Source organism: Procambarus clarkii, chromosome 62, assembly GCF_040958095.1.
Source record: "Procambarus clarkii isolate CNS0578487 chromosome 62, FALCON_Pclarkii_2.0, whole genome shotgun sequence".
Lineage (NCBI taxonomy): Eukaryota > Metazoa > Arthropoda > Malacostraca > Decapoda > Cambaridae > Procambarus > Procambarus clarkii.
Genome location: NC_091211.1, coordinates 24,824,342 through 24,848,666, shown reverse-complemented (window position 1 = coordinate 24,848,666; position 24,325 = coordinate 24,824,342). Strand labels below are relative to the sequence as shown.

At 39.3% G+C, this 24,325-nt stretch overlaps 1 protein-coding gene across 1 annotated transcript; it reads right to left on the bottom strand.

Moving 5' to 3' along the window:
- Positions 1 to 17,380: 17,380 nt before the first annotated feature.
- Positions 17,381 to 24,325, bottom strand: LOC123766536 (proton-coupled folate transporter). Its single transcript, XM_045755765.2, has 6 exons — positions 24,204 to 24,325; positions 20,977 to 22,600; positions 20,440 to 20,541; positions 19,591 to 19,728; positions 19,172 to 19,412; positions 17,381 to 18,469 (listed from the first exon to the last, which is right to left on the bottom strand). The coding sequence occupies exons 2-6, from the start codon at positions 21,878 to 21,880 to the stop codon at positions 18,433 to 18,435; spliced, it is 1,422 nt and encodes a 473-aa protein (XP_045611721.2). The 5' UTR covers positions 21,881 to 22,600; positions 24,204 to 24,325; the 3' UTR covers positions 17,381 to 18,432.

Sequence of the window (24,325 nt, the reverse complement as noted above, 5' to 3'; positions counted from 1 at the left end):
CTCCCCCCCATCATCCAGCCTGCTTCCCCCCCATCATCCAGCCTTCTTCCCTCCCAGCGACAAGCCTACTTCCCCCTCCCAGCGACCAGCCTACTTTCCCCCCCAGCGACCAGCTTGCTTCCCCCCCCACAGTGACCAGCCTGCTTCCCCCCCCCCAGCATCCAGTCTGCTCCCCCCCCCCACAGTGACCAGCCTGCTTCCCCCCCCACAGTGACCAGCCTGCTTCCCCCCCCACAGTGACCAGCCTGCTCCCCCCCCCCAGCATCCAGTCTGCTTCCCCCCCACAGCGTCCAGCCTGCTTCCCCCCCAGCATCCAGCCTGCATCTCCCCCCAGCATCCAGCCTGCATCTCCCCCCAGCATCCAGCCTGCACCCCCCCCCAGCAACCAGCCTACTTTTACTTCACCCAGCTGCCTTAGGCCAAAATTTACATTCAGTGTGAAGTTAAAATTTAAAAAGTAATTTAAATAATTACAAATTTGAGATTTATTTTAAAGAAATTGCCTTAAATTTGCCATTACAAGATTTGGTAGCCAAAATAATAAATTTGTTTATTCTAATATTCTTTCCAGATTGCCTCCTCCTTGTATAATGTATTAAATTATTGGAAGATGACTGCAGAAGAACCTTTGAGATAGTGGAGACCGTCAATGAAAGGATTCAAAAACAGGTATGAGAGGGGGTTGACTACACCTGTTAGTCGATTTTCTTGAGATGTACACTGGAGCTGGTGGTGCTCAGTTCTTGAAAAAACATACCAGTTGATATAGGTGAGTACACGATCAGCAACTTGTTGGCCTGAAAACCATGAAATTATTACTATATTTTGGGTATGATGTATATCATATATGATTATGAAGTTGGTTGTACTTGGGGTAATTGTTTTTAGTTCTTCAGTTTGTTTTAATAGTGGGCAGTGAATATATACGGTTTTATGTAATACTGTTTTCTATATTTTCTATGTGGATATGTTAAAAACTTGTTTGGTAGACTTACAACTAACAGGAATTATTTTTGCAAAAGTTCTTAATATATCCTGCATTTTTACCTTTGGTTTTTGAAGAATGCTTTCCCAGGGTTAATCCTGGTTAATCCTTTACTGAAATTTGTCCTGTTATGTATATACTAAAATTATCTTGGGGTAATTGGTTTTTCCTGTTTTATTTTCTGGTACATTTCTTTACCCTGGGGGAAGGCCTTACCCCTAGGTAGTAGGCCTTGGGGACATCTTTCCCCAGGCCACTCTTTTACCCCAGGCAGTCCTGAGGCACACATTTACCCCAGGAAGTTTTGGGGTATGCCTTTAATCTGGGCTGCCCTGGAGCATATCATTACCCCTGGGTACGCCATTACCCCTGGGTACGCCATTACCCCTGGGTAATCCTGGGCATGCCTCTATCCCAGGTAGTCCAGGGGTATGCCTTTACCCTGGGTAGTACTGGGGCATCCATTACCCCGGGTAGTCCTGGGTACAACTATACTCCGGGTAGCCCGGGGACACGACTTCACCCCAGGTAAATTTTAGGGAACACCTTGACACCATGTAGTCTTGGATCATGCCTTTATCCTGGGCATGCCTTTACCTTGGGCACACCTTTACCCTGGGTAGTCCTGGGGCACGCCTAAGCCCTAGGTACTCCCAATAATTTACATTTTCTTGTAATTAATTTTTTACAGCAAATAATTTTTATATAAAATTTGCACTAAATGATTTTACCATTTTCCTTTACACCCTAATACAGTACTTGTATAAATTATTTTCCCTAGCAGTATAATTTTTTTCTTTACAGCATATGTGTTTTTAATATTTCCTTGCATTCCAAATCTTTTCCCTTACAAAGTGACTTATTATTATTTTAATGGTTTATTGGTTTATAGTGGTTTATTGACTTGTTTCCATTGTTGTCTACATTATATTGCTTTCTAAATAGACTATGCACATAATTATTTATACATAGGTTGCAAATTAAATAATTATAAATAATTCCAAAATTATTTCCTTTGCAGTTTATTAATATAATTTCAACCTAATTATATGAATATTTTACTTACAGAGATATAGCTTTTCTTTCAGACTATTCAAATGGATTTTATGTATGTTAAGTGTTTTCCTTGCAGCCAGTTTATGTATGTACTGTTTCACAGGTTAATTATATAATGGGTTATCTTGCAGCCTATTTACAAGATTTTGTTTTTGCACATGTTATTACCCTGGGTAGTCTAGGAGCATGCCTTTACCCTGGGTAGTACTGGAGCATTCCATTACCCTGGGTAGCCTTAGGGCTCGCCTTCACCCTCGAGTAGTCCTGGTGCATGCCTTTACCCTGGGGTACGCCTTTACCCTGGGGTACGCCTTTACCCTGGGGTACGCCTTTACCCTGGGGTACGCCTTTACCCTGGGGTACGCCTTTACCCTGGGGTACGCCTTTACCCTGGGGTACGCCTTTACCCTGGGGTATGCCTTTACCCTGGGGTACGCCTTTACCATGGGGTACGCCTTTACCCTGGGTATGCCTTTACCCTGGGTATGCCTTTACCCTGGGGTATGCCTTTACCCTGGGGTATGCCTTTACCCTGGGGTACGCCTTTACCCTGGGGTACGCCTTTACCCTGGGTATGCCTTTACCCTGGGGTATGCCTTTACCCTGGGGTACGCCTTTACCCTGGGGTATGCCTTTACCCTAGGGTATGCCTTTACCCTGGGTATGCCTTTACCCTGGGGTATGCCTTTACCCTGGGGTATGCCTTTACCCTGGGGTACGCCTTTACTCCTGGGGTACGCCTTTACTCCTGGGGTACGCCTTTACCCTGGGGTACGCCTTTACCCTGGGGTACACCTTTACCCTGGGGTACGCCTTTACCCTGGGGTACGCCTCAACCCTGGGGTACGCCTCAACCCTGGGGTACGCCTCTACCCTGGGGTACGCCTCTACCCTGGGGTACGCCTTTATCCTGGGGTACGCCTTTACCCTGGGGTACGCCTTCACCCTGGGGTACGCCTTTACTCTGGGGTACGCCTTTACCCTGGGGTACGCCTTTACCCTGGGGTACGCCTTTACCCTGGGGTACGCCTTTACCCTGGGGTACGCCTTTACCATGGGGTACGCCTTTACCCTGGGGTACGCCTTTACCCTGGGGTACGCCTTTACCCTGGGGTACGCCTTTACCCTGGGGTACACCTTTACCCTGGGGTACGCCTTTACCCTGGGGTACACCTTTACCCTGGGGTACGCCTTTACCTTGGGTAGTCCTAGGCTGTGCCTATACCCTAGGTAGTCCCTGGAGTTTACATTAGGTGTAAAATATTAATTACAAGAAAATAATTTTTTTTACATGAAATTTGCACATAAATGATTTTTACCATTTTCTGTTACACCTTAATAATTATATGAATTTCATTCCTAACAGCATAATTTGTTCCTTTGCAGCCTATTTGTATTTTTAATATTTATTTACATTTTTAAAGATTTTTCCCTTACAGAGTAACTTATTTTACAGTTTACAGTTTTTTTTCCAATAATGTCTATTTATATTGCTTTTTCTAAATAGACTATGTATATAATTATTTGATTTAAAACCTATTTCTTTGTTTTCTTTGCAAAAGAAATATGTATAGAACTTCTTAAACATATTTATATGAAAAAAATATGAAGATATTTATATTCATATTTATATTAAAAAATAATATTTTTGAATATTTTCCTTACAGATAAATAGCTATTCTTACAGTCTATTCAAATAAATTGACTTGTGTATATACTTAGTGTTTTTCCTTACAACCAATGTGTATAATGCTTTATTTACAGCTTATTTGCATAATGCTTATCTTACAGCCTATTTATAATTATTTTCAGTTTAATTACTTAAAAGGATGAATACATTTTTGTGTAATTGCTTTTCAGTTTACAGCATAACGATGTAATTTTTCAGTAATTGTTACATATGACCTGTGACATTTATAATGACTCTACTGTTTTTATTGAGCATAATTTTATTTTCCTTACTAAAATTATTTTTAACATTGTTATCTTTGCATCAAAACTGGATTTCCAAACAAATTACTGTACCTATATTTTTCTTTTTACAGCTTAATTGTGTAGTTTCTTACTCTACAGGAAATTTTTATAAAATAAATCTGCCTAATTATTTTGAATATTTTTTTGTGTATCTTAATTGCTTTTTTTTCATTTTTTACACTGGGTTTCTGAAAGTTTATAATGACTGTATACTGTACTATTTCTCTAGAGTATGTGTTTTTTCTTTCAGCTTAATTAGTTAATTGTTAATATTGTTTTTGTAACCTAATTGTTTTCCTATACATACAACTTATCTTCCATAGTAATAATTTTTTTTACCGCTTTTCCTGTTTATATTGTGCTCATTAAAGATTAATGTTTTTTCATCAATAATCGGTCTCTCAAACAAGTAAGTTTGATAATAGTTCACTATACAGTATTTAATTGTAGTCCAAATGATTTTATATCAAACTTGATACAGCTTTTTTTTTTTTATACATTTGAAGATCAAGTACAGCAAGTTTCTTGTCAACTTTGCGAATTTTGTCAATTAGTAAAACCTATTGTTAAATGTTGGTAAAATATAAAAGTTTTCTGCTAAACATTTATAAAACTATAAATTTTCAGTCATTTGCATGAAATTGTTTGAACTAATTTCATATTTACAGATTTGCAGTAATTGTTTGTTGACGAGGTTTTACATACCATTGGCAGTTCAGAAAGTAATGGAACTGTAGGCGGTTCTGAAGCAGAAGACACCATGATCAGGTGACATAAAATACAAATACTGTATTCACAATCTATAATGTGTACTTGAGGTCGGATAGGATTATAAGAATAATAAAATTTAAAAAATAGGGTTAAATATTTCCTAATAAGAGTACAGTAAAACAATAAGTTAATTCTAGCAGTCTTGTTAGCGATGTTATTATAAACACCAAAGTATCCTAATCCTACCCAATCTACTCCATTTTCCTCGGTAGAATTTTGTTCGATGAGTCTTTCTCAAATGAGATTGGCCGATGAGACATGTCTACCAAACCTACATTGTCAATTAAACCTAATGATCCTACAGAACAGTAACCATACATTCCCACAAAATCCTGTAAAAACATAATTTTCAAATGTTCTTTTTAATTAGGTTAAATTTAAATAGGTTTATATGGCAGAGGTTTCAATCATTGATTCATCCTCAGCTTAACAATAGGTTTCTTAATGCCAATGGCGGACTTCTGTCCAAATTCCTTTTCAGTCAATGAAGCTCGCCAACAATTATAGATCTTGAGATTGGTGTCACAATTACACAAGCTTCCTTCATTGGACGCTGTACAAGTTGTTTCCTAAAGAATGGATTCTACCACTATATTTCAAGAGCCATGTATTGCATTTTCAATAACACTCATATGGCTTCCTTTTGTGGACTGTCCATGGTTTATCCATGGTTCCCAATGATTGGACTGCCAAACTATAGGATATTAAAAAAAACTCTTCTAGCTTCATTTTATGGACTCTGTTTCCCAAGGATTGGAGACTTGTGGACTGTCCATGTTTCCGAAGGGTTGGACTGCCTATCATTGGATACTCGTGAGAACTCGTCTGGTTTCCATTTGTGGACTTTCCCAAGGATTGTACTCTGGATTGGATTGGACTATTCTAATCCTAATAAACTATCATTATATACTCAAAAGAACTCGCCTGGCTTCATTTTGTGGACTCTGTCCATGTTTGACAAGGATTGGACTCTGGATTGGACTATTCTAATCCTAATAAACTATCATTGGATATTCAAAAGGACTCATCTGGCTTCCTTTTGTGGACTCTGTCCATGTTTCCCAAGGATTGGACTATTCTAATTCTAATACATTATCATTGGATACTCGAGAGAACTCATCTGGCCTTTTGTGGACTCTTATTTCCCAAGGATTGGATTTCCAAACCATCATTGGATACTCTAGCAAATTCACCTGGCTTCTTTTTATGGACTATGTCCATGTTTCCCAATGATTAGACTCTGGATTGGATTATTCTAATTCTAATGCAAACTATCATTGGATACTGAAGAGAACTCACCTGACTTTCTTCTGTGGACTTTCCCAAGGATTGGGTTTCCAAACCATCATTGGATACTCAAGCAAATTCACCTGGCTTCTTTTTATGGACTATGTCCATGTTTCCCAATGATTAGACTCTGGATTGGATTATTCTAATTCTAATGCAAACTATCATTGGATACTCAAGAGAACTCCCCTGGCTTCCTTCTGTGGACTTTCCCAAGGATTGGATTTCCAAACCATCATTGGATACTCGAGCAAATTCACCTGGCTTCTTTTTATGGACTAAGTCCATGTTTCCCAATGATTAGACTCTGGATTGGATTATTCTAATTCTAATGCAAACTATCATTGGATACTCAGGAGAACTCCCCTGGCTTCCTTCTGTGGACTTTCCCAAGGATTGGATTTCCAAACCATCATTGGATACTCGAGCAAATTCACCTGGCTTCTTTTTATGGACTATGTCCATGTTTCCCAATGATTAGACTCTGGATTGGATTATTCTAATTCTAATGCAAACTATCATTGGATACTCAAGAGAACTCCCCTGGCTTCCTTCTGTGGACTTTCCCAAGGATTGGATTTCCAAACCATCATTGGATACTCAAGCAAATTCACCTGGCTTCTTTTTATGGACTATGTCCTTGTTTCCCAATGATTAGACTCTGGATTGGATTATTCTAATTCTAATGCAAACTATCATTGGATACTCAGGAGAACTCCCCTGGCTTCCTTCTGTGGACTTTCCCAAGGATTGGATTTCCAAACCATCATTGGATACTCGAGCAAATTCACCTGGCTTCTTTTTATGGACTATGTCCATGTTTCCCAATGATTAGACTCTGGATTGGATTATTCTAATTCTAATGCAAACTATCATTGGATACTCAGGAGAACTCCCCTGGCTTCCTTCTGTGGACTTTCCCAAGGATTGGATTTTCCAAACCATCATTGGATACCCAAGCAAATTCACCTGGCTTCTTTTTATGGACTATGTCCATGTTTCCCAATGATTAGACTCTGGATTGGATTATTCTAATTCTAATGCAAACTATCATTGGATACTCAGGAGAACTCCCCTGGCTTCCTTCTGTGGACTTTCCCAAGGATTGGATTTCCAAACCATCATTGGATACTCGAGCAAATTCACCTGGCTTCTTTTTATGGACTATGTCCATGTTTCCCAATGATTAGACTCTGGATTGGATTATTCTAATTCTAATGCAAACTATCATTGGATACTCAAGAGAACTCCCCTGGCTTCCTTCTGTGGACTTTCCCAAGGATTGGATTTCCAAACCATCATTGGATACTCGAGCAAATTCACCTGGCTTCTTTTTATGGACTATGTCCATGTTTCCCAATGATTAGACTCTGGATTGGATTATTCTAATTCTAATGCAAACTATCATTGGATACTCAGGAGAACTCCCCTGGCTTCCTTCTGTGGACTTTCCCAAGGATTGGATTTCCAAACCATCATTGGATACTCGAGCAAATTCACCTGGCTTCTTTTTATGGACTATGTCCATGTTTCCCAATGATTAGACTCTGGATTGGATTATTCTAATTCTAATGCAAACTATCATTGGATACTCAAGAGAACTCCCCTGGCTTCCTTCTGTGGACTTTCCCAAGGATTGGATTTCCAAACCATCATTGGATACTCGAGCAAATTCACCTGGCTTCTTTTTATGGACTATGTCCATGTTTCCCAATGATTAGACTCTGGATTGGATTATTCTAATTCTAATGCAAACTATCATTGGATACTGGAGCAAATTCACCTGGCTTCCTTTTATGGACTCTGTCCATGTTTCCGAAAGATTGGACTAATAATTCTAATACAAACTCATTGGATATTCAAGAGAACTCACCTGGCTTCATTTTGTGAACTCTTGGACTCTCAAAATATCATTGGATACTCAAGCGAGTTTACCTGGCTTCCTTTTATGAACTCTGTCCATTTTTTCCAAAGGATTGGTCTCTGCCAAACTATCATTAGATATTCTCGTCTGTCTTCCTTTTGTGGACACTGTCCACGTTTCCCAAGGATTGGACACCGCCAAACTAACATTGGATACTCAAGAGAACTTATCTGGCTTCCTTTTATGGACTATATCCTTGTATCCCAGGAGTGGGCTCAGCCAAACTATCATTATATATTCAAAAGAACTCATCTGGTTTCATTTTGTGGACTCTGTCCCAAGGATTGGACTTTGGATTGGATTATTCTAATCCTAACTATCATTGGATATTCAAGAAAACTCTTTAGGCTACCAATTATGGACTGTCCATGTTTTGCAAGGATTGGTCTCTGCTAAACTATCATTGTACTATTCTCAAAATAACTGCAGGTACTTTTTTGTGTGGACTCTGTCCAAATTGTCAAGAAGAGCCTTATACAGGATATTACAGTATATACTGGCAATGGAACATTCCTGTATATGGATTAAAAAATTCAAGAAATGTCCCTGAACAGTTCAGGTGATGAGCCTGATATTCATCAGGTCTTCCATATAACATCCTTATCCTCATTTTCCCCATATCCTTTTCCCTTTTTATTCGCCACTCCTTGTGGGTGGCGAATATATCAACATTAGCTTGCCTTTTGGTGAGCGATGTCTGGTGATAGTTACGACTATCACTTGATATCCCAAAGTAACCCTTGGTGCGTTGTTTAGGGTTCAACGCAACGAGAGAGTTCCTTCAGGAAAGTCCTTCATGAAGGATTTCCTTGGAGGATTCTTTCGGACGAGTCACCCTGGTCCAGCTCGAAGTCGTAGACCTCACCGTGGTGAGCTGGTGAACATGGAATAGCTTGAATACTATTCCATGGCCAACATACGACATCATAGTTTACTTTTAAGCATATAGATGAAAAGGAGAACTGCATATTTAAGATTAAAGTAAATTTAATTTTAATAAAAATATAGTGAAGTACTGCATGTTTAAAATAAAATACCTTTAACATGTACAGTATTTCAAAGTTGCTGAACACATGATTGAATTTTACCTCATGATTCTAAATATATTTAATCTTGTATTAACTATGTTTCAATATAATTTATTCTGCACTTGGTACTTATGATTTGCCCTATTCACAAATTTAATCTAATTTTCACGGCTAATTGTCATTCTGCTCATAAGTCTTCAACATTACTAAACTTTTGTTTTAAATATTGCTCTGATCTATCTTGAGGTTATCTTGAGATGATTTCGGGGCTTTTTTTAGTGTCCCCGCGGCCCGGTCCTAGACCAGGCCTCCGTGGTCCTAGACCAGGCCTGATGCTCTTTGTTTTATTTCAGCTTGAATGGCAAAGTATATTTTTACCTTTTGGCTTTTACCTAATTTTGCATAATATGTATTTTGCTTGTAGAAAATCATATAACTGCTCTTCATTGGGAAGAGGCAATATGTATTCTAGTCAACAAATCTAAGGAAATTTATATACATATTGTGTGGTAAACCATGTTCGGGGATAAAGGCTGCTAGTCACCAAGTTAATGGCAAGCAGCAATGATGCTAAACTGCCCAATAATACCTGTATCCACTACCTTTCAATAACGAAGCTAAATGTAGTAAGTATGGCTTATTAAGGCCACCTTTTTAAGTATTTTGTACATAATGAAAAGCATTTAGGACTTCAAAATATCATTGAATGTATGTCAAGAAAATCAGTTTACTATAGTCTTGCTGTAAACTTGTAAATAAACTACACAATGCACCAGCTACTATGCCATTGAAAAGTAACCCAAAGGCTCCTTAATAGAACTAGTGGACTGAACTGGGTTTGCTAGTAATTCTGGTGAGTTTATAATAATGTCAAGCATCTCTACTGAACCATTATGACTAGGCTGATGGCGATCTGTGAATTCATGGTTTATATTACAAGCTTCTCACCTTGGCAAACTGACCAACATTTAGTAGGTTACATGTCGGCTGGCCTGATTGATTCTTGTACTCTTCGGAAGAGCAATTAATTGCAATAAGTGGACCTATAGTACATGTAAAACTTCCTGGAATGTGGAATTCCTTAGGAATAAGTTAACTGGGATTAACAGACTCATCTTATTAACTTCACTTAAGCTACTGAAAGTTTGGAGCAAGACATATCCTTACCAGTGTAATCACTGCTGTCAACTTATGTTGTAATTATTTGTTGATATAAAAACCTTGCTACTATACCCTTTCATCTTACCTGATGTGTTAGATTAAGGACCTGTCCGAAACACTGCGTGTTATTGATTTTGCATGAATGTAAAAATACCAATCTTAGGTAATCTCACCAACCCATTGTACCTTCTTGCAAATAAATTATTATATTCCATCTTAATATAGTTGCTATACCTATTATCCACATGGTTGTCGAGGGACTATTCATGATACGGGCTGAACATGCCGACCTACATTGAGTCCGTTGTGTTAATTTTTTTTTGCTAAGTTCTTGTCTTTGTTGCATAATTATTTTACTATATCCTTGCTGGCTATGTATTAAACATAGCATTTCTAGCATGCTGTTACTCATGTTACCACATTATTTATGGCAACTAATTTTATCAAGATACTGTTAGATGCTTAATGATAGCTGTTATTATTGTCTTACTGTAACCCTGGTTAATATAATTTCTAATTTCCTGTTGGCATTTGCATGCTTGCTACTGCACACCACCTCAATGGAGCTGCATCTATGAGCAAATTAGTGGGGCACAGGAGTACCACATGTGCAGATTCAGACCTTCATGGCTCATGATTTTTTTATCGACTGTATTCCTGTTGTTCACATGTTAATTATCGGATTACAGTATTAATAAATTGTCCCATCAATACGAGTTTTCTTCTAACCAGTAGAAAATTTATTAGAAGGGATGAGTACAGGTGTTTGGGTTGATTAGTCTAAGCATTTTGATACTAAGTATAGCATTCAATGCAGTGATCCGATTGCTTACACATGAAATGTTTAATAATTTAGTTGTACGATGGAATCTGAAGATGATCCTTATATCCTTGTTTTGTATCTTTCACCCACTAGACCTGCCTCCAGAGACTAGCATCTTCACGGCAGAATTTTATGCTATTTTGTATGCTCTTCATCAACTGCTTTCTCGCTGTCAATCCTTTGCTCTGGCTCGCAGTGCCCTCATGACTGGAGTCCTTTAATACAGTCCATCCTGTGGTAGTAAGAGATTCAACATTGGCTGTTTCTTATCTCCAGCAGATTTAATCAGTGGAGGTGTGCTGGGGTCCCAGCCATATTATGTAAAACTAAAGTCTCTGTAATCTAATAAACCCAATGTACCTTGTATATAAATAAATAAATAAAATAAAATAAATATTGGAGTCCTTAAATGATCGTGCGGACGTTGCTGGTATGGAGGCTATCAGCACATGTCTCTTCTCGTAAAGGTGTTCCTTATTCAGATTTATACCAAGTTATTCATTCCTCAATCCTTGCCCGTTCTCGGGGTCATTGGTCTTTTGTTACCGGTAACAAACTCTGTGCTCTTGCATTTGTACCATAATTGCTAGGGGTGATAGCTCCTAGTGCGTCTTGAGAGCACTAAGCCTCTTATTACTGGTACAGCAGTTAAGGATTGGCACCCAGTCAGCCCTCCCTGACCAGGACTCTAACCCAGACCACATTGCTTGTGAGGCGCAGTGCTAGTGTAGTTACCACATCGCTACCAGTGACTGTCTGTAGCCGGGGATGTTAAAACTATTGTTGGTAAGTAGGAGAAAACCTCGCGTTAATCAACGTCCTCTTAATCGGAACATTTTCTTGCATGCGTCGTCTTTCAAATATTACAGAAAGTTGTCACCGGGGATCTCAACGCATCTGGAGTAAGTATCATTAGGAACAAATACATATGATTATAAGACACCCAACCCACACATCTAAAAATAGAGGCGATGTTTTGGTCCATCCCCTTTTATACGAAGAGTCTACTAAGCTCTTGGGGCTAATCTTTGACACTAGTCTGTCTTAGTCACCCAATATCTCTTACCTCCTAGTTGAATGCTCTAAGACCTTTAACCTCGTTAAGGTCTTGTCCCATACTTCTTTCCGACCGTCCCTCGCGGTCACTTGTCCCTCGATAGAATTCTTGCCGAATCGGATACTTTTGATATCGTTCGCCTTATGCGTTTCTGTTCTCGTATTGGCATTCTTGGCGATATTTAACGCCCTCTGATTATTTCGCACTTTGATGGTACTGCACAGTCTTCCCGGTTTGGTGCCTTCTTTTGATAATTACCTTACCTTGGCCCATACTTCTTGGGGAGCTGATAGACGCACGGTCCTTTCTTTACATTCCTCTCTCGGTCTGTCTTGAGCTCGATTATGGATGCCCTGCTTACTCGTCTGCTTCTACTCTGCGCCGTCTTGATGCTCTACATCATACTGGGTTACACCTCAGCTCTGGTGCCTTTCGTTCAACTCCTACCCTCAGCCTATAAGTTGAAACCGGCGTCCTGTTTTCCCAAGACCGCCGTGATCGCTACTGCCATCGCAACTTCCTTACGGTCCTTACAACACCCTCACTCCAGCCTATGTCGTGCTTTAACTTCTTCCCCTCCTGTGGTCCCTGTTCCCTTTCACCACCACCCTCTTTCTGTACGGTTGACTCGCCTACAAAATTCTCTTTCGGTTAATGTTACTAATATTTCTCTCATTGTTCCCTTTCCTTCCTCGTGTTGTTCCTCCCTTGCCCCCGTGGAAGGTTCCTCTTCCTAAATTTTGTAAAATCCTGACCCAAGTGACTAAAGCTTTTACCCCTCCTACAGTTCTGAAACGCCTTTTCCTTGAACAATTTTCTTCACACTCTCACTCCATTTCCGTCTACACCGATGGGGTCTAAGACTGCAGACGGTGTAGGTTACTCTGTTGTTTTTCCTGACCACACCTATATGTGTTGTCTGTTTCCGGAGACTAGCATCTTCACGGCAGAACTTTTATGCTATTCTCTACGCTCTTCGTCAACTGCTTTCTCGCTGTCAATCCTTCTTTGTTGTTGTAGTTGACTCTCGCAGCGACCTCATGGCTCTGGAGTCCTTTAATCCAGTCCATCCGGTGATAGTGGAGATTCAGCATTGGCTGTTTCTTATCTCCAGTAGATTTAAGACTGGAGTTTTGCTGGGTTCCCAGCCATACTGGTGTGTTCCGAAATGAACGTGCGGACGCTGCCGCTAATGAAGCTATCAGCACTTGTTCCATCTCCTGTAAAGGTATTCCTTATTCCGACTTTTACCCAGTTATTCATTCCTCTATTCTTGCCCGTTGGCAAGGTTGTTGGTCTTCTGTTACTAGTAACAAACTGTGTTCTCTTTAAGAGTAGTGTGTCCCCATGGCCTTCTTCCTACCACCGTAACCGGTGGTGGTAAACAGCTCTGGCGAGGTTGCATAATGGCTATACACGCTTAACTTACGGACACTCAATGGAGTTCCACCCCTGCTCCTTATTGTCCAAACTGCATTGTCCCTCTTACAGTCGTGCATATTCTTGTTGAATGTCAGGACGCTCGTGTGTCTTGCTCAATTCCCGACCGTCCCTCGCGGTCACTTGTCCCTTGATAGAATCCTTCGTGAATCGAATACTTTTGATATCGTTCGCTTTGTGCGTTTCTGTTCTCATATTGATATCCTTAGTGATATTTAGCGCCCTATGATTATTCCGCACATTTGATGGTGCTACATAGCCTTCCCGGCTTGGTGCCTTCTGTTGATAATTACTTACTTAGTTCGCCCGCATATATTATATCACTTTGTGTAAAGAAAGAGTAGTGGAGAAAGTCAATATATATAAAATAAGAATGTGAGGTGAAAGGAGAGAAGGTAAAGTAATCTCCCTTTCTTTACACGTCTTTACGAAGGTACAGGACCAAAACCTAGAAATAGCCTACGCTACTATATCCTTTTGAAATGATTTTAGTCTCAATAAACGTACTTGAACTTCCTTTAATTCCAAGTGTGGGTCGGGTATGTAATATTCAACAGTGTTATTGTGACTTACTGTTTGCATGACCATAAGAATTTATCTGCCATATAATTTCGTACTAAAAGCAAAATGCATATGATATTATTTACACAATCCGCTGCTCATAAAATTTCAGAAATTATCCGAATACAACATGAAAGTACGGAATTGTTGCACTAACAATGAAAGCAATCACCATATTGACCGCGTAATAACAAGAAAACATTAGTGCCTCTGGTGGTCAGAAGCTTAACTGTGTTACAGCTTGACAGTTCGTACATTATGGTCAACCAAGGGCGAGTCTGTGTCCGGTCTACCACTTCTTAAAATAAACAAAGAGTTCAGTTGCAGACGAGGTAGAGGCTGGCAAGGAGCAAATTGATTAACCGTGAGTACAATAAATCGATGTTACACCCATAATTGTTTAAATACTGAATGAAAATAAAGGATTGTGTTCCTGTGTGACCTTAATATTATGTTATTCACCATTATTCTTGATATTTTATGTATTTAGGCAGAAATAGCCATGGGTACATCTGTGGCTAACAGCCACAGATGTACCCCCCGCTGGTTGGTCATTAGAGCTCTTGTGGTGGCCTTAATAACCATACCAATGATCAGCCTTAAGCCCAACACCAAATACAAATTAAAGACATTTTGATTTATTTAAAAACGTGGAAAATGAAATGTAACGATAAATTTGGATAAGAGAGTGAGAGAATCAGGATCATTTATCAGGAGCATATCAGATTGTGTGTGTGGGGGGGGGGGAGTGTAGGTCAGTATAATGAGCATAATTCAGAATGATCTTGTATGATGAATTTACCTAAGAGCCATATTCTCTAGTGGCCTTGATGAGGATAGGAAACCGGTAGCTTAATGGATTAAGAGGCATATGTGCAGACGATGAGCTCAATAACGTTGCTGAAGATATGATGACCAAACCACAGAAACGACATGTATTTTTTGTCCTACATTGTGGTTAGTTGAGCTTGAAGCTGTCATCCCCTTATATGTGTTACATTTGACCTTTTAAAGCAGTAGTCTGGATTAATATTCTCCAACTTGTTCAGTATTATAAAGGCCTCAGCTGTTATGTATTGTTTGCAGGGTTGTTAGTCTTGTGCCTTTCAAACATTCGTATGCGGTAGGAGAGTTGACTTAGTTCTAGGAGGATTTTTGTAGCTCTGTGTTGAACGTTCTACAAAACAGTAAAGCAGATATGTTTTCCTTTTAAAGGTAAAGTCTCCATATTAGGCTACAGTAGTCTAGATAGGAGCACACCAGAGACGTGTACAGTTGAATAATCATTCTTTACGTTAAAGTTTAAGATTCGTTTGACTTTCTAAGGGCTGGGTTTTATTTTTAATGCATCTCCAATAATTGTGGAACTTTCAATGACTGGAACCTTTAAGGAACTTTCAATCCTAACTCCTAGGTCATATTTATTTGAACCTGAAGGCCAATTCCATATATCTATAGTGACTTCTACGGTGACAGGAAGTCGGCGGCTTGTCAAAGGTAACCCCATGGTTCCTGAGGACTTTTGATAACTTTATTTTGAACACACATTGCTGCATTATGGCATTAAAGGTAGCTTGATAATATGCATTACGTATCTTCTAGCTAAGCTAGTGGGTGGTATATAATGTTTACCAATAAGTCACACGAGGTTGTTTTTAGTGTGTGGGTTAGTATGTTAACGGGTAGGGCAGTGGAGTGGTCATATCAGGATGGCAATTGTGCAGATAAATTGTTAATTGTTTCGATATTATTTAATCTGCGACATAAATGGAGTTACCTGTGATATCCTCATTATTGACCATGTAACCAGTAGGTCTTCTACCGTTGGTTTAGGGCTTATAGATCATGCAATGTAGTTAAATTGTTCAAATAATTTTGTTTTAAGTAATTTAGACCACTGGACGTTAAATGGAGTAATAATACACAGTTCTTCTAATCAAGGTTAGCTAGAGGTTTTGATTTAGCGGAATCCAAATAAAATAATTAGTTTGTAATTTGAAGAGATCATTTTATGCTTAACCACAACCTCATGAGTCCAAGACACGAAGGACTTCCGTTCAGTTATTGTACTCTAATTAGAATTGCCAGTTCCTTACTATTGATAAAATCTGCAATTAATCTCTATTACAGCTTTACCTTTTCCAGTGATTGGTTTTAGTGTTCATAAATGTCATATTTGTATTTTATTACTCGATTGTATTTGAAATAAACTTTATATATTCATCCTTAATACTGTATAAGTAAATATGTTATTTTTAGGTGCGTGACAAGTGTCGTCAACTGCTGGATCCGAAGAGTCCCCATAAGGTAAGTGATTATTGAACAATTATCTCCCGGGAAGACGGTGGAACTAGACAGGCATGGGTATAGGAGTAAACAACTTCAGACACTTGTTAGCAAGCTGAGAGCTTTCCCTTCCCATAGCTCATCGTAAGCCTTAGTAGAGGGAATAAAGACCGCGCTGGGCAAATATTTTTGTTTTGGTCATGTTGGCCCACCGCTGTTGCCCGTTGGCCCACCGCTGTTGCCCGTTGGCCCACCGCTGTTGCCCGTTGGCCCACCGCTGTTGCCCGTTGGCCCACCGCTGTTGCCCGTTTTAGGGTCAAATTCTCAAGTTCGCCCAGCGCTGTCAAACGTTTTAGGGGGTTTTCTCTCGTGGCGGGGATAATCATCCTTCCGCTGTTACCTGTTTTAGGCTAAAATTCGGTAGTCTCAGTGTATCGCCACTGCTGTCACCCGTGAATCGTTGACCATTGAATCGTTGATAGGGCTGGTAAGCAGGGAACGGAAGGCTGGAGCGAGGATGGAGACAATTTGAGTAGGGAACGGGTTGCGAGGTGGAGGGAAGAGGTACAGGACGGTGGCCCACGCACCTTGTCTTGGTGGTATTCGGGTCATAGTACTCCTTGCGTAGTTCAGAGGCCACGAAGTAGTTACGCATGTAGTGACGAACGTGTACATCTTTCCTCAATCTTTGTCGGCTTTGGTTATATTTAATAAACAGTTTACAAGCATGAAAACTTCCCAATCAACTGTTGTTATTGTTATAAACAGCTTCCTGGTGCTTCGGAGCTCATTAACTGTTTAATAATTGTAAACAAAGCCGCCAAAGATTGAGAAAAGATGTACAGGTTCGCAAGTGCTTACGTAACTGCTTCGTGAATCTGGCCCCAGAGGTCGTTGTAAAGGTGCATGGTGTCGGCGTCGACGTCCATGGGGGTCTGGATATTTTGCATTATCCTTTCCGCTGATTATCCTGTTGCATTTGGGAGCCAGTTCACGTTTTATTTCTGGTGTGCTGCGGAAATCCTGGTCATCTATATTTTTTATTTTTTATATACAAGAAGGTACATTGGATTTATGAGAGTGCAGTACATAGCATTGATGTTTTTACATTCTTTCGAAGCCACTAACACGCATAGCGTTTCGGGCATAGATCAAGTTCAAGTAAGTGTATTGAAACAATAAATTGCATCTCAACAGGATCAGAACATAAGAATGAAGGAAATTGCAAAATTGATTCCACATATTAACAACCTTGTTACCGAACCAGTATTTACCCAGATTTTTCCTAAATCTAAACTTATCCAATAGAGTAGCTTAGGCTGTTTCTACCCTCTATTTAAGGTCCCTCAAAGGGCTCACAAATCCATAATGAATCCTGACCCTGGGCAGTATTAGGCTAGGAAGCCCGTTCACCACAGGGCAAGTGTACTGGGCCATATCTGGCTAGTAAACCCGTCCGCCACAAGACAAGTGTACTGGGACACATCTGGGTAACAAACCTGGCCATCACAGGACAAGTGGACAGGGCCACATCTGGCTAATAAATCCGTTCACCACAGGACAAGTGGACAGGGCCACATCTGGCTAATAAATCCGTTCACCACAGGACAAGTGGACTCGGCCACATTTGGCTTGTAAACCCGTCTACCACAGCATTAGTGTACTGGGACACATCTGGCTAACAAGTCCGTCCATCACAGCATAAGTGGACAGGGCCACACCAGGATATATACACCGTCGAGGTGTACACTACTACTCGGTGTATATACACCGAGATATTACTTTTGACGAGGACTGTGTTCTGAGCTAAGGTATACTTACTGTTTAGCCAGTAAGCTCTTGTTCGGGGCCTTAATAACCTCTCACACAGGTGATAATTTTGACGCTCAACACAGTGTAAAAATTGAGCTTCTAAGCACACGTTTCAAGAAAACATTGCGATTTTTCAACATTTTGTTTTCAATTTTGTCACTATCAGCAACCCACAATGCACGAAAGTAACCTGTAAAAATGCTCCTGGAACATTTGCCGTGACCAGGTAGCTTTAAAAGCTTAGACGAATGATTATTGACTGCATATCTATTGCTGTCTAGGCTGATGATGAGTCAGGATCCACCTGTAAAAGATAAGTCTCCGTCAAGTTTATTTATTAGTTTATTATATGCAGGAAGGTACATTGGGTTATGAGAGTGCATAACATTGGTGTCCTTACATTCTTGCAAAGCCACTAACACGCATAGTGTTTCCGGCAGATCCTTAATATAACAGATAAGGTAATTTATTTATATACAAGACACTTGCGTAACCGTCTCCTGAGAGGATGACACAAGACACTAAATGAAGATATAAGAGCTATTCAAACCTATTCCTACACTTTACCTTTATAGCCAAGTATTACAGTAGCCAAATATGTTTCTTTTTTTTTTAGCAATTGATACGCTTTTGAGAGTACATAGCCCAGATTATTTTAAAAGTAGCCCAAAAGATTGCAAATAACGATTTACATAGCTGGCTTTTTAATTCGGCTAAATGGACCCCCAATTGGCCTACCTATAATGTGGCAACCCTGACGGCGTGTCCTGTTCCTACCCTGCCGGGCCTTGTGTAGTTGTGTAGGAGTACATAAAACTACGGCGCTGAGGACTTTTGTTTGGCGGAGTTATACCAATTCATTTTTAAGTTGAGTGCTAATCTTCGTTCAATGGTAAACAAATTATTTGGCTTTTAAGTTAAATGTTGATATCTGACCCGTCATGTCTTTCTGAATTGGTAAATATGTATGCTTCACTCTATCAACTTCACAACTGATAAGACTTACACGCTAATGCAGCCCACGACGGCCGCAACTCCTGCCATTACGAGAAAGAGCGTCCCGGGGAAGAAATCAAGTGTGAAGTTGTACGTGAGTGTGTAAAGCGACGGAGCGACCAGCAATAGGACGCACTGGGTCACCCCCAGCATGGCGAATATGGAGCCCAGCTCATTGTTCAACACCCCCTTAGAGATCGTGCTTCGCGCAGCCACTGCTGGTATTAAACTACAGAAAGACACTGCAGAAGCTGTAATAATAAGCATTCCTATTATATATAAGTATATCTAATTTAGACTATAATTCATTAAAAATTCATCATTACTTAAAACAATGTTCCGTTTTTCGATCATGGGAGCAATATATGCAAAGAACACCTATACGGCAAGAGACAATGTACATTACACCATCACCCTCCGTGTGCTTACCAAAGTAGAGTACCCAAGGAACGGGCGCAGTACCGAACAGAACGTAGAAAAACATGGCTGAGACGGAGCCAATAAAGATTAACATACTGTCCTCAGCTCGACAGTAGTAGCTCAGTAAAGGAACCACAATCAACGTTCCTGAGAAAGTGATACGAACATGAGGAGGAACTAAAATGTTGAAAAACTTCCTTTACAGCAAGCAACTTGGCCAATATTTAAACAATGAACATCAATAATAATATATATTATAGCAAATCACATTATGTCTAATGTGCCAGATGCTTAAATTATCACAAACTATTCCACATTCCAAGAAATTCTATTGTAACTACTTAAAGGTTGTCAATAAGCCCCATAACTATTAACGGCACCTGCAATCTATTCACTAATCATTAATGACGTCTGTAATTATATTAATACATGTTCCCAAGGTCTGTATATTATTATAGGTCAACATTTCTTGCTTCTTTTTCTCTACTTGTATTAATTTTTTATATAAGAATACTAATTTAAAAAACTACAGAGGATAAATCAACACTTGTGGAATTTAAATGTGTTTAAAAAAATCTACGGAATCGAGCAAGGTTAGTTCATTATGTACTCTATACCCATTTTGTGGGCGGTAGTGGAAAAGGTGGATAAGGATAAATATGATTACTAACACTGGCACCTTAAGTTACAAAGAAATAAAGAAGATAGGTAATCAGATGAATAATACCAACATGTGGATAATATCACAAAGTTCATGTATTCATGTTGTGCTTCATATAGCTCCATAGCATTATTATGTCAATAACAAAGTTGTCGAAAAAGTGTCAAGATTTGTGTGAAATGTGAAAAATTACTCACCAATGGCCTTCACCGGGTAATCCAGAAGAGTCCAGTCCGCGTACTGTTCGTAGTCCCAGTCAAACTGCTTCCTTGTGTACAGGAAGTAGTAGTTCTTGACGCCTGTGAGAAGCGCCAAGCTAAATAGTCAGTTTTGATACTTGGAATATTGTTTGTGTGTCCACATAAGACAAATTGAGAAGATTCGTGTTAGAATTATTAATCTTACCCTTTCGGTCATATTCAACAAATATATATATATATATATATATATATATATATATATATATATATATATATATATATATATATATATATATATATATATATGTATATATATATATATATATGTATATATATATATATATGTATATATATATATATATATATATATATATATATATATATATATATATATACATATATATATATATATACATATATATATATATATATATATATATATATATATATATATATATATATATATATATATATATATATATATAATATATATAAGTTGGTCACATGCAATGATGAAAAAAACTGCTCGCTTACCTAACATGAATATCGCCAAGAGAAGGATTACTGTGTGAAGAATTAATGAGGTTCGACCGCCTGATCCCCTCGGCTTCCATATGAGAGTAAACGTCCTCTTCAGCGCTGAGGGTGAGAATACCTCACAAACACTGCGAGTTGTCGCTTGGCCGTTTTCCTCCCTCTTGGACGACGGCTCCTTCAGACGCACCACCAGATACACCAAGGCGGCAGCATACAGCAGCACTTGGAATAAGAAGACTGCCAGGTACCCGCCATAGCCATAAAGAAGCAACGCTAAATATGTTCCCAATGGATAACAACCATATTTGAGCCACTCTGTGGATGACAGCCTGAAAGTTCTTGATCGGTTTCTGGAAATGGCACTCATGTAGGCACAAACATTCATGTCTAGGCCGAGCATTCCTCCTGTGATCCCAAGAGGAACCTTGGATAAGATGAGAAATGGAGCAGGTAGAGTCCACCAGTAAACATTGGCCAAAAATGCAAGGGACGTGAGTAGACCGCCAATGAAAGGAAGGATAAGAGGAAGCCGGCGACCCCTAGTGTCGCCCCAGGCGCCCAATATGGCCAAACTAATCAAGGCGGGCAAGTACTCGGCCCAGTGATAGTACACATTGTAATCTGAGGCTAAACGCTGCACTTCGTCTTGTTCTACCGTATGATTCCCTGCGTCTAGGTTTCTGCAAATTTCTGCGCTGTACTTAAAACTAATCAAACATATTTTGTCTATTCTAAGATTCGTCAGGTATACCTGATCTATTGTAAAAGCGATGGAATGCAGCATAAGAGCAGGTTCCACAGTTACGTCGGCTAATGTTTGGACAATACGAGATCTATGGGTCTTTGGGGCTCCCGCATGCGTGCCCTTGACCAGTGGAGTGTTCTCGTTAATTTCATGCATTTTAGTTTGTATATAAGGGTGTTTTTCAGAACGTCTCCAGTATTAAGAGTTCCACAGATCAGACAAGCTTAAAGAAGCATAACGTATCTCTGGAGTTTGGATAAACTTGTGTTTTTATGAATTATCTGCCTGATAGAGAGGAAGTTCATGGCTAATATTAAAGACGAGGTCGAGTTCAAATCTGAGTTTACTTAGATCTGTCAGGATTTACTCTACCGGTCTGTAAGTACTCCTGTATGAGTACCCGTCTGTGAGTTCTCGTTTACGATTACCAGTCTATCGGTACTCGTCTGTAAATACCCGTCCATCACTGCTACTTCCAGAAAAAACGAAACTAAGGGCAACAATATCGTGGAATGAGGATTAATGTGGGCATCTCGATCATCAATGTATTTAATCTATATGCTCCAGCAGGAAAGTTAAATTATATTGATCTTCTGCCTTGCGCTCAAGCAGAGCGCAGCATCATTCGTGGGGCCTGTAATGACACAAGGACAGTGGTGGCACTCGCTTCAGTAACGGGAATGGGAATCAACTGCGCAGCGTAGCGATAACAAGAGCTACACACAACTTCCGCAATTAGTGGGCGAGGCCGCTTTTGAGTTATCTTGGTGGGGTATTTGAGTTGATCCTGATGACTTGCTGCCAGGCGCTCTTGATGCCACCAGCTTCACACCGTCACTTGCAACTGGGTTGTGTCCGACCGCAAACAAATTTGTGCTAAAATAAAATAAAAATAAATACGTTTTAGAATACATTTATATTAGAAATATTTTCCAAAACATTAATTGTTATTTCCTTTAGTTAGAAATTTATATTCAAGTATATTTTAAGCATAGCAACGGTGTTGGACTTAAAGCCTGTCGACAACGGGAGGGGAGTGGCATAGTGGCATTAGCTTACTGTCCAACTAGCAGATATACTTTAGTATGCAACAATGATCACAAAAACACTGATCCAAGTATGCAGAATAACCACATGTGAAAAATAGAGAATGCTTAACGCGTTTTCGGCTAATTCGCCTTCATCAGAGCAAAGTAGAATGAAGATCTTCATTCTACTTTGCTCTGATGAATGCGAATTAGCCGAAAACGCGTTAAGCATTCTCTATTTTTCACATGTGGTTATTCTGCATACTTTAGTATATACACTGAGAATCTATTATCATTATCTATTTGGCTTGTTGAGATTGAAACCGTTGCTCATTTTTTTACATTACATCTGACCTTTTGAAGAAAATGCCTGGATCGTAATCCTCCAAATTGTTCAGCATTGTTAAAATTTTCGATGAGATCCGGCCTGTCATGCCAGGTTTGCAGTGTTGTTTACTCATGAATTAAATACATTCACTCATCTGACTCACTTGGAATGAAGTTCTTGAGTTATTATCCCATTTTCTCGAAGCCCAACGGATTTGTTATGCATCATGGCTGCATTATTCTTGCAAAATTTAGCTCTTACTCAAACTTATGATCTGTTAAAGACTGTCAACGTTTGCCCCCATACAGCTTCCCATAGCTTAGGGCCTAAGAAAATATGTCATATTTATTTATTTATTTATTTATTTATTTATATACAAGAAGGTACATTGGGTTTTTGAGGATACATAGCATGGTGTATACAATCTTGTAAAGCCACTAGTACGAGCAGCGTTTCGGGCAAGTCCTTAATCTAACAGATAATTTTAAGTAGGTAAATTCTAGCAAAATTTATAAAATAACAGGTACATTACAAGAAAAAAATAGAAAAAAAGAAAAAAAGAATATATATATATATATATATATATATATATATATATATATATATATATATATATATATATATATATATATATATATATATATATATATATATATATATGACAACTCATCTAGATCTGGAGTTGTGTTGGAGTTGGGAACTAGCATAGTTCACAGAAATATACTGTTGCCTGTTCTGAGATAAGATGGAATTTATTGAAGGGAGGGATCCATGATTCCATAGTGAAGCAGTATAACGATGTCCTCCCAAGATCGAAATACTGACCCTCCTCAGGATGCAACCCCACCGTAGTTATCTAACTCCTAGATACCTATTTACTGCTAGGTGAATAGGTGCATTAGGTGAAAGGAAAATAGTTCAACCATTTCTGTCCCGCCCAGGAATCGAACCCAGGATCCCCGATTGTGAGTAGAGAACGAAGTCGACTGTACTACGAGATAATGTGGGTATACTTTAATCTTGAACATAATTATTGATAAATTTAAAACCCGCGAATTTGGAAGAAGCCTAAATTATAATTTATTTCAATTCAATATACAGCGATGAACCAAATTATACTTACCCTATTTCCGCCACTTCTTTCGCTCACATTCTTGGTTTCTCTGTATGAACGCAAGGCTACGTGCAGTGTGTGTGTGAGGCAAGTGGAATGTGGTGAGGCTCGACGAGAGTGATAAGGCACCA

What these genes read in the sequence shown, in the direction of transcription:
- LOC123766536 (XM_045755765.2), bottom strand. Translation starts at nt 21,880, where the DNA reads ATGCATGAAATTAACGAGAACACTCCACTGGTCAAGGGCACGCATGCG. An exon ending in TTACCCGGTGAAGGCCATTG is followed by an intron (nt 19,729 to 20,439) that starts GTGAGTAATTTT and finishes TCACTTTCTCAG; the next exon opens with GAACGTTGATTGTGGTTCCT. An exon ending in TCCTTGGGTACTCTACTTTG is followed by an intron (nt 19,413 to 19,590) that starts GTAAGCACACGG and finishes TTATTATTACAG; the next exon opens with CTTCTGCAGTGTCTTTCTGT.